Raw genomic sequence first — 11,920 nt, 5'->3', positions numbered from 1 at the left:
ACCGGTAAAAAAAAAAAAAAAAAAAGGAAAAAAAAAAAAAAAAAAAGAATTCTGAGGAAGGATATGAAAACATCAACATTTCTTCAAAGTACAATTTCTAGTAATACTCATACTTTCCTGTTTTCAGAAGACAATCCCAGTGTTAAAGAAATCCATGTGTGCACCATGAGCCCTTTGGTTTCCACTTCAAGTTCATATTTTTCCTTCTTGGGACTGTAATGAAATGTGTTTCCAGAATAAGTTGCTACAACTCTAAGAGATTTATAATCCTTAGACTCTGAACACTTCAGCAAAAGGAAGTGCAAAGAATGGCTCCTGTACAAAGGGTCGTGTTTGCTGTATTGGTGCACCTCTGGAAATTCTGTTTTTTGTAGATATTTATCACTACTTTTATCCACTTACTTTCCCACTTACTTTTCTAGGAATGCTGTATTTCCTGCTAGATCAGGAAAACAAAGAAACGTGTACTGTAAATTTTTTGTTGCTCCTTTGTTTTCCTGATCTGGCATTAGTTGGGGCTCCTCTGTGGAATACCAAACGGCAGTGTTTACTTCCCATGGTCTCCCCAGCTGCAGCACAGGACCTGGCTCAGAGTAGGAGTACAGGGTGTATTTGTTGAATGAATGAGTGGTGAAGCATAAAATGAGTGAAATTTCATGTCTGGGTTTTATTTTTGTGTGCTAGCAGTATGTCCCTAAGTAAGTTAATTAACATCTCAGCTTATGATTTGTCATCTGTAAATGAGAATAATAACATTGCATTACAATGAGAACTTTTTGCCCAAATCTGAGAACTTTATGAGACTGTGAGTAAACATATTTTGAGTAAATAGTGTGCAAATATGTATGTGTGCATCTGAGGTGGGAAAAAGCACATGGCCTTCTTTAGATCCTTCCAAAGATCAATGACTCAGTAAGTGTAAAAAAACCTCTATCTTACAGGGTTTAGTGAAGAGTGACAGAATGTTTATATAAAATTTTGTAGTAATTCCCCAAATCATTTTAACACTTTAGGATCTTTTCTAACTAGGCTATGTACATATAGTAGATTGAACCTGCCCTATACCAAAATAAATAAATAAATCAATAAAATAAAAAATAAAAAATTCCACTTGAAACTTTGGGAGTTTTGAATTGTTTGTATTTCAGTATAGAGATAGCCCAACGTCATAGCTTTTTTATTTACAGCACAGACTTTTCCTCATAGTTTTCTGGAAAGAAGAGATGAAGTTGTATGTACCTGAGCAACCATGAGACTTGCACAGGAGAAGAGATAGTGGTAGGAGGAGAACAGTAGGGTTGCATTTCAAGAGACTCCATTGGAGACCTTCCTGTGGAGAAGGTACCTGTTGTCCATGGTGGCCCTGGCCTCCTTGGAAGCACCTGTACTTCATGTAAGTGTCTTCACACTGCTTGGTCTGGCACAGTTCGTGATCACATGGAGGGCGCTGCTCTGTCCTGTCCAGGACGAGGGCAGTCTCTTTGTTCACCCACCAGTAGTAAGAGGCTTGGAAGTATAGCCAGGTAGAAAAACAAGGGTATTGCAGCACACAGGCTCTGAGGGCCAGGCTGCCAGTGTCTGGGTCCTGGTTTGGCCTCTTGCCAGCTATATGCTCCTACTGCTCCTTCACCACGTACCTCTGTTCTGTGAAGTGGACCAAGAGTGCCTTAACTCAGTGGTTGTGTGAGAATTATATGCGTTAAAATATGCAAGATACTTAGAATAGTGCCTGATATTCAGTAAGTGCTGTACATGTTTATTGTTATGATTATTAAAGAAAGGAAGAGCACCTTATGGTGAATCTTTTACAATTTAGAGTTGATAGATTCCTAGAAGGCAAGAGATATGGTCTCATCACTTCTTTTAATCACTGAATAAATCTTCTCTGTGACTTGATTTCTTCTACAATTTGGTTATGGTTTGGTTTAATTTATTATATACTGAGAATTTATAATAAAAGTCATTTATCCCACTACCATTTAGCTGAGCTAGCTGGCTTATGCAGCAAAATCTCTTTATTCTCTCATAAATTTATATTCACAGTACACAGAACCATATAGGAAAAAGTGTGAAAAGATCAGACCTCTTAAACTTACATGACGGTTGTTATACTGAGCCCATGCAGAAGGTTCTTCATTGATTATCTGGATGTGTGGATTATTTGGAAGTTTCATTCATTTCCATTGCTCCAGATAATCAGCCTGCACTTATAATTTCATATAATAAGACCACACTGCTTTGGATCAATACAACTTGTAACTTTTCATTCATGTCATTGTACTATTACTTTTATAGAACACCTAGGTAAGAGTGAAAATATCCAAGTTTTTTTTTAAGTATTATAACAGATTCAACTTATGCACAAGAATTAGCCTCCTCTTGCTCTAAGTCCAGCCCAATTTTGTGGTGTGAGCCATCCTCTGTATGCAAATCATGAGACTGTCTATTAATAACCTAAGAAAATGCATATACTGAAGATATTACACTTTTTCAGGTTCAGATGTTACACTTTTATTATTATAAATTTCATTCAGATTCAAGTCTTATGGAAGTTTTTATTAAAATATGTTTGAAAAATTTATTTTCACTTCATTCTAGTCTGCTAAGATCATTCAAGTATAAAAATCTAAATGAATTACTGTCATATATCCAATTCATAAGATCCTGACTATGTATATTATAATCTTACTTAGAAAAATATGACAAAAATATGTTTCAGATAATAAAATAGACTATCTTGATTTAAAATATGCATGCACTAATAACTTGACACCATAATAATTGCTATTGGGTATGTTTTCATTTGTTTTATTTTTTAAATAATTGGTTTTCAGTAGAACAAAAGATTTTTATTAGTTGACTTTGTAGAGTTACAACCTTTCTAGTCTGGTGGATATTGATACAACTTTAATTTTGGATATAATGAAACACTGTTTGAAGTGAATAGTTCATCATCCAAATTCAGCAATATGTGTAATGTATACCTTTTAATAATGTTTCCAGCTAGAGAAAGCTGTTTCTTTCACCATTATCACAGGTTTTATTTTGCATTGTTATCGACAAATTTTCACATTCGTTTTTAAATTATGATATTAAGCAAAAACTTTTACACTGGTAAGTGTTGCTCTAAGAGTTGCTTCAATTCAGAGTATTATTGGAGGGCCACTTTGGTACTTGGATTTTGGACCTCCTTCTGTGACCCACCTGGCCCATAGGCAAAGTGGGCAGCCTTCTGTATCGAGAGATAGGAACGTCCTGGATGACATTTCCAGAACATGTCTTCCATGTCCTGAATTTCCTACCATTGTGTTGTATAAAAAAGATACCAGCATCCTTTTTGAGAGGCTAAGGTAGTATCTTGAGAAACAAGTGTGGGGAAGGTAGAGAGGGGAGAGATGCTCATTCTCATTTCACAGTTCTGCTTAGGCTGACTCTGTTGTGCAACCCTTTCCATGCTTGTTTCTAATCTCCGGACTGGCACGTTAATTTTTTTCTTCCTCTGTGCTCCCTATGCACTTCGTGCATGTGTCTGTTATAGCACTCATCAATAATTATAGAAGTCATTGTTTATGTGTTTCCCCTCTGAGTTGTAACCTCATTGATGTCAAAAGCCATGTCTTATGCACTGATTTATTCCAAGTGCTATGGCAGTAGTTGGAAGATAGTTTATCTTCCCTTTGTAAATCCTGGATTTCTACATTATTTGCATATGGGTAAATGGACCCATAATTATATTTAAAAATCTTATTGATTTTTTTCTCTCTGTGTATTCATTTATTCTCGATGGAATTATTAAGTTATTTCTGATCTTCCTTTTAATATTCTGAAATTCTTTTATTAACTTTAATCTCCAGTGTCTAAGCATTGCACTGTAAATAAACCAAATGGAGAAACCTATGTTTTATAGTGTTTGGTGTTTAAAAGTTTATTATTGAATAAATTAATTCACTCACATACACACACACAAAAAAACCGGGGGCGGGGGGGGAAGAAGATATAACAACTACAATTTTTTGAAGTTGTTACAACAAACAAACGGAAAGGACATTCTTGGGTGGGAAGGGGGAGAGGGAGGAGGGAGGGAGGTTTCGGTGATGGGCCATAATAATCAACTACATTGTATTTTGACAAAATAAAAATTAAAAAAAAAAAGTTTATTATTGTCTGAAATTATATCTGGCAATACCTGGAGGGTATAAATAACAATGTGGTCATGGACAGATCTTTAGACACCAGTATTGTATAGCCTGTGCTGTCACTCCAGGTGATTGAGTGTAGCTAATTTCTGTTAACCGTGCCTGTGAGGTTGCTATGGCTTCTTATTTCATGAGTTATTTTAAATTGCTGACTGCCTTTGTGGTGTTAAGAAGTAGCTGCTATTATTATTATTTAGAAGCAGACATCTATTTCATTTTTTGTTGCTGATGAGATCACTAATTAAAACTCACATTTGTAGTGTAAATTACTACCATTAAAAAGTAAGTGGCCATCCTCTACTTGATCCTAAAGAATGAACATAAACAACATAAACTTTGAAATCCTAAATATAATTAGCGCTTGTGAGCATATTCTATAAAATTGAAGTTGTTATTTATTTAAGTCGGAGATATCTGTTTCTGACCAGAACTTGAAAACAACTTGCTTCTAAATAAGAGACAGAAAAGCAGCTAATGCTTTCCTTCACTTATAGGTGTGTGTATATTTCTTTGATTCTCATATTTCAGTAAGGTCACATGAAGTTCTGTTTGAATGACATTTGAGTCAGTTTCCCCTTTTGAGGAGGGCAACATGCCAGATTATCAAAGGAATTCCTATTTAGATTCTGTCAGAAAAACATCTTTAAGTCATTCAATTCATATTGTGGTGTTAAACTATTGTTTGGATTTACAAAACAGTGAAAAGGTTTTATAGTAATACCAGCTGTGCACAGTCTGCTGGTAAGAATAAAAAGTCGTTTTCTGGTAACTGCAATACCTAGTAAAAAGATTTGAAGAGGCATTGAAATTGAAGCAACAGCAAAACTCGCACTTGTATAGCTGAACACATGGTGAGTATTCTGAGAAGAAACAAGTGACTTTGAAAGGATAACATAATTTAAAATCTTAATTTCAGTTGGCAGGGAAAACCCAATGGGAATGTCTGCAACAACCAGCAAAGAGGAAGAAAAGATCCATGAGTCAAAAAACAAGAAGGAAATACCACCAGAATCTGAGGCCAGGGGTCCCTCACCTTCTTCAGCTGCACGTAAGCAACAGCTTTTCCCCTTCTTCTTTTGATTTGTTTGCCTCATTGTGTCTTCCCTGTGGCTACCTCAGGAAGAACATCAGATTATTTTTATAATATATATTATGTTTTTCCACATGAACTGCTTTTAAGTTGTTGCCTTGCTTTCCTATGCTTTAGTTTTATATTGCAAAGAACACATATATTTTTAATTGTCTTAAATCTAGTGTTCACTTCAGAACAATGACTTCAGTCAAAATAAGGTGGTATTAAATTGTGACGTCATATTAGACTATTACCTGTAAAATATTTAATAATATATCTTATGAAAAACAGTGTATTCTCACCAGAATCTAAGCAACAAAGAAAATAATCTCCATTTATCTGATAAAAAAATTGAGGCATGAATAAACTGCTATAGGTTCCAGAGGTTTGAATTTCTAATTTCTATCTTAGTCTTTTTGATCATTTTTCTTTCTTTTAAATGTACTATTTTCCATCTGACTGGAAAGTATAATGTATGATATCAGGCAATTCTATGCATGAGAATCTAGTCATCTACAGGCAAAATGAAATAGTGGACTGCTGTCTCTAAACCATTTTTTTTTAAACCCATTGGAAGACAGATAAATTATAATGTTACCTTTAAAAAAGTGATTTTTGAAAATTAGTTATTGGGTATGCTATCATTTCTTTCAGATAGTAACAGATAGTAGATGTCTCTTTTTACAAGCCTATGATATTGTCACATTAATCATAGGGAAGAGAAATTATCTTTTTGATTTTTGCTGCGTTGGACTAGTCCCAGTCTATATTTCCAAGTCTTGTCATGTATCGATGGAGCAGTGTGAAGAATCACCACATGACAAACATGTGCTTAGTTAAAATTTCTCACAGAACAGTTCAATCTTGTGTCAAGATTCATGGCACCTAAATTAGGAATGGCCACCTGAAGTAAAATTTGACTTGGTTGAAAATAGAATGGTAGCTGAAATCTCTAGCAAAGGATACTTTGTCATGAGTAGCAAAATGCTTAAGAGGAAACCTTCTATATGTCTTATGAAAATTTGTCTTCTCTGGCAAAATCATTTTAAATATGTTACCCTTGTTAAGTTTTAAGGATTGGAAGGTGTAATTTTTTGATTGAGGCAAGTCATTTGCAAAAATGATAAAATAAGGCCTCATGCTAAATATACACCTTTAAAAATTATTCTCTCATTTAGTTAATCATCAAATAAATCATCAAATATGCATTGTGTGCCTACTAAATGTCAGATGTAAGGAAATACAGTGATGGGTAAAACAGATTTGGTCACTGCCCTCTTGAAGTTTACAGTCAAGTGGGTCAGATAAACATTAAACAATCACCCCAAAATAGAAGGCTAAAGACTGACAGTTGAGATGAAGGAAACATCTAGGGCTCTAGACACAGGATAAAATTTAAGTCATTAATTCATTATAAAGAGTTATAAATTCTTCATTGTAGTTAGTGGCAATACAGTAGAAGTGAAGAGTGAGCCAAAGACTCACTTATTAAGAAGCTTAATTTATTCATGAGCTATGTAAAAAATTGACATCCTACAGACATTGGACTTGGACATGAAATCCTGGAAATCCAGGTGATGAAGCTCCCCTAATGCAAATGCCATCTGTAAAATTTCCATGATTTGTTTAAATTTTGCTTTCTCTGATTGCTGTGGGAATGGTTTTATAACCATCCATGACTTTGGGTGGGAAAAAATATGGCTTTCATGTGTGAATATTACCTAGAAGGCTCTCATCCATTACTGAGTAATCAGATCATAAATCCCTTTAGTTGTCTTTTTTCTACCTCTTTCAAACAGCTGCAATAGCTAAAAGTTGATTCTTGCAAGAAATAACTTCCTCTTGGTTTTGCATTTTAGCTGTCGTGCTAGATAAATTCGGGTTACATTAGCCATTCATATTAAAACATGTTAGTTGAAAAATACTTTAGGAAATTATTTTCTGCTTTTAAAGATGTCTCAAAACAATTGTCAGTTCCTGAAGCATGAGATTATATTTGTCAGTCCACTTTTGGGAAAAAGCAATATGTATGTAGCTTTGGGAATTAGGAATTAGGACAAAATAAACCTGTCCTCTCTTCATTCAAAATGCTTATTTATTAAAAATAGAGATGGAACTTTTCTCATCTACATCAAAGGGTCATGAAGATTTAGAGTTTATAATACCACATATACAATAAATAGTGCTTTTGTGGTAGCAAATAGAGGTATAGTGCCATTAGATTTGCAGGGTTCTCCTTTAGGGCCAAGTGGAATTATGGTATTAGTTTTATTAGGATATAATACCACATATACAATAAATAGTGCTTTTGTGGTAGCAAATAGAGGTATAGTGCCATTAAATTTGCAGGGTTCTCCTTTAGGGCCAAGTGGAATTATGGTATTAGTTTTATTAGGATAGGGGGGTTTGAGGAAGGAATCTTATTTTTTTTGAAAGAAACTTTCTTATTAAAGAAAATGTAAAATGTACAAAAGTAGAGAGAATGGAATAACGAATCCCTTTGTATCCATCACCCAGCTTCTACAACTATCAACACATGTATAAACACACATATGAGGATACTTCAAAGAGTTCATGGAAAAATGAATGAAAAGATAATAAATCCTTCCATAAACTTTTTAAGTACCCTCATATAGGTTATGTTGGGTATACAATTTGGTAATCTGCTTTTCAGTTAATAGAAGGTAATAAGCATTGTAATCATTTTTCATAATGTTAAATATTCTTTTATAAAATAATTTAGTAGCTACAAATAATCAATTGTACAGATGTACCATAACATATATACCTAGTCTATTACGGTAACTTGCAATAGATACTCATCTATATTTTGCATTGTTTTATTAGAATAACTCCTATAAATGGAATTACCAGGTAATGGATTATATTAATTGTTCTTTCTGTTGTGATCTTAGTGTCCTTCTTAATACTTAAAAAAAAACAGCATAATGAAGTGTGGGTTTATCTTTTTTATGCTCATGCTATTCTAGTGCGTTACAATGTGATGGTGGTATAAGTTTTCATCTATCACAGAATGAAGATTTGAAGGGATGTTTGACATGACAAAAGCTATGTAGAAGTTTATAGGAAGAGTGCAGAAATAAACCATTTCATTTCAGATGATCCTAATCACTTAAAAGTACTTTCTACGTTGAGCGAAAAACCTACCCTACTCAAATTTGTTTGGTCTACGAAAAGTTAATATCATTCTCTGTAAAACTATCCTTTTTCTTCTTAGTATATTCTCATTCTTCTTAGTATATTCTTCTTATGTGTATATAAGTATACTAAAAAGTATATTCTTAGTGTTTCTTTTTAGTATATTCTCCTCTGTTTCAAATATATTGTTTTAATAGTTTCTCCTGATGTATGTTTTTTAGACTCTTTACCTTTATGAATACTGCTTTCAAAGTGTGAATCTCCAAATAGGAACCGGTGTTCTCATAATAATCTGAACAGTTTAGAATAATGGTATTCCTTTACTGTGGCCCTTATACGTCAGTTAATATACTTTTAGCTTGTAATACATGTTTTGGGCATCTTTATATAAAGATTATTAGAATATTTTATTCATAATATCCTTTCAGTGCAAAATATGTAACTCATGTTTTCAGTGAAGATGCAGGCCTTTACCTTGATAATGGTTAGTCTTTTATCTTCTTGGTATAAATCCGGCATTCTAGCAAGATAGCATACCTTTGATTCTTTGATCCTGTTTTCTATTTTTGAGCTATTCCTACCAGCTTTGTGTGTCCTGTGCTTTGTATAAGTGCCTACTTTACCTTAAATTGAGAAACTGATAAATTTATGAATAAAACAAGACTATCTATTTTCATTTTGTGGAAATAGATATTTTTCCATTGTAAAATAGCTATAGGAGAGTGCTTTGATTTATTTTTTCCAGATGATTTTACATTTTTTGGAAGTAAGGTTAAAGAATACCCATTTTTTTCTGAAACTCTGCTATCAAATGTTAAGAGGTATTTGTTTTTAGTTGCTGCTTTACATTTTAATATAAATCACCTTTCTCAAATACTGTCTTGGAATAGCATACAAAACTTTAGACAACTTGCCTTTTTATGTCTACACTTTAATGGTGAGTAATGCCTTAAGCTGGCCTCAACTTTCATCAACCAATGAACTATTAGAATCAGCTAATTTGTTATTATTTCTATGAGTAATTTTTCTTCCTCTAGAACTTCAGGAGACCAGCAGCACAAAGGGAGCTTAGAATTTTTTTTTTTTTTGTCCGACTCAACCTGATTGGTACTTAACATGATCTGTCACCTGCGCATAGGACATTTTTGAGTCATCTAAGTACATTTTAGGTACCATAGATTTTATTCAGGGAGACCCTAAAGAAGTCTGTTAGTCAACAGACTAATCTAGCATCCCCATCAAATATTCTTCCAGCTTAGAGTATGTTAAACTTCTAGTCAACAAAAGCAATGGCTTTTATGGTTCTCAGCTGGAGAAATTTATAGTTTGAGACTAATGGACTTTGGTTTATTTCCAAAAGATCATGAGATTAGATGGTATGCACATTTAATTGATAACAGTATAGACTTTAATGTATCATACTATACTGTAGATTATACCATATTAAGTCATCAACTTTTGTAATATGAATGCACCCTGATGATATGTTATAAGTGTGCAAATGATGTAAGAAAATGTTCGTGGCAGAAAGAAGGGGCCTTAGAGACCATCAACTCATTTGCAGATTAAATCAAAGAAAGAAACTAACACACACACACACACACACACACACACGGATGTGTGTGCATTCATGGGCAGATACCCCAAAAGGTAAAGCTAAATAACTATGGTCTCTTGATCCCATTCCAAGGTTGGTTTGTTTGTGTGTTTGTGCATTTGTTCATTGTTCATTGTTTACTGGCCTCCCGGCCTCAATCTCTCCCTTCTACAGCTCACCCTGTTTCACACTGATTTTCCTAATAACACTCAGATCATATCACCTCTGTACTTTAAAATCATGACTGGCTCCCTGTTGCTTGCACAAGGATGTGCCAACTCCCTCCCAACTTGCCTAGTGCCTTTCGTGATCTCATATTCCTCTCTCTCCTCTTTGCACATGATATCTCTTATTATATTCAGCCGTACGTTGGCACCTGCAATTCTTCCAGCATGACTGCTCTCAAAGCCATGTACATGCTGGGCATGCTGTTCCCTCTGTATAGAACACCTTTCCTGTCTTTCTGCAAAATTCTGAGTTATCTTTTTACATCCAGCACTGAGGTTCTCCCTATGAAGCCTTCTTGCCCACCCCTCCACAGTTAATCAGTCCCTGTTCTGTGCTACCTCTGAACTTTGCAGTACTTCTTTTGTTTTCTGTGACTGTGTTTGCATATTTGAAATTCATACACATCTGTTTGAAATCCATACATGTCTGTCTTCATTAGATAGCATGTATCTTTCAAACTTTTAATCAGTGCCATTATTACCAGACAACAATGAACCTAGGATCTAAATAAAGTTTTCTTTTCTGTTGACATTTATATATACATATTTGTGGAGAATAGTATGTTGTTTCAATACACATATACTATACATTTATTCACTTAGGGTAGATAGCATAGCTCTGTACTCGTTAATCAACCAATTCCCCTCCTCCTAATACCCCGTCCTCTCCTGGCCTCTGGTAACCATTATTCTAATCTCTACTTCTATGAGGACAACTTTCTTCTTATTTTTAGATTACACATATAAGTGAAATCATGTGATATTTGTCTTTCTGTGCCTGGCTTACTTCACTTAACATGATGGACTCCAGTTCCATCCATGTTGCTGCAAATGACTGTATTTCATTTTTTTTTTTAATGTCTGAATAGTATTCCACTGTGTATATATACCACAGGTTTTTAACCATTACTCCACTGATGGGCACTTAGATTGATTCCTTCTCTTGGCTATTATGAATAGTGTTTCAATAAACATGGGAGCACAGGTGGCTCTTCAGTAAATTGATTTTTTTTCCTTTGGGTATATACCCGGTAAGTGGGATTGTTTGGTATTAAGGTATTCTATTTTTTGTTTTTTTGAGGAACTTTCATAATGTTATTGATAAAGGCTGAATTAATTTACATTCCCACCAACAATGCAGGTTTTTTCTACATTTTTTTTACATCCTCACCAGCATTGGTTAATTTTTGTCATTTTGATAATAGCCATTGAGTTGATTTTTGTGTATGCTGAGAGACAGAGTTTCATTCTTCCGCATGTGGATATTTAGTTTTTTCAGCACCTTTATTGAAGAGGCTGTCCTTTCTCTGGTGTGTATTTTTGGCACCTTTGATGAAAATCAATTGGCTGTAAATGCAGGGGTTTACTTCTGGGCTCTCTATTCTGTTCCATAAGTCTGAAGGTCTGTTTTTCTGTCAATACTGTGCTATTTTGGTTACTATAGCTTCATGGTACATTTTGAAGTCAGGTAGTATAATGCCTCCAACTTTGTTCTTTTTGTTTAAGATTGCTTTGACTATATGGGGTCTTTTGTAGCTCCATGCAAATTTTAAGATAATTTCTTCTATTTCTATAAAGGATGCCATTGATATTTTGATAGGGATTGCATTCAATCTGTAGATTGCTTTGGTAATATGGACATTTTGATGATATTAATTCTTCTGATGCA

The 11,920-nt window shown here is 34.2% G+C and overlaps 1 protein-coding gene across 1 annotated transcript in view; it reads left to right on the top strand.

The window, feature by feature from the left end:
• The window catches only part of LOC103590041, a 95,623-nt gene extending 86,124 nt beyond the window's left edge, over positions 1 to 9,499 (top strand). Inside the window, 2 exon segments of the mRNA XM_008572157.1 lie at positions 5,113 to 5,244; positions 9,465 to 9,499. Of these exon segments, the coding sequence (XP_008570379.1) occupies positions 5,113 to 5,244; positions 9,465 to 9,499 (167 nt within the window).
• Positions 9,500 to 11,920: the final 2,421 nt, after the last annotated feature.

This window comes from Galeopterus variegatus, unplaced genomic scaffold (assembly GCF_000696425.1).
Source record: "Galeopterus variegatus unplaced genomic scaffold, G_variegatus-3.0.2 Scaffold760, whole genome shotgun sequence".
NCBI lineage: Eukaryota > Metazoa > Chordata > Mammalia > Dermoptera > Cynocephalidae > Galeopterus > Galeopterus variegatus.
The sequence above is the reverse complement of the archived record's forward strand: the minus strand, read 5'-3'. Positions and strand labels throughout refer to the sequence as shown.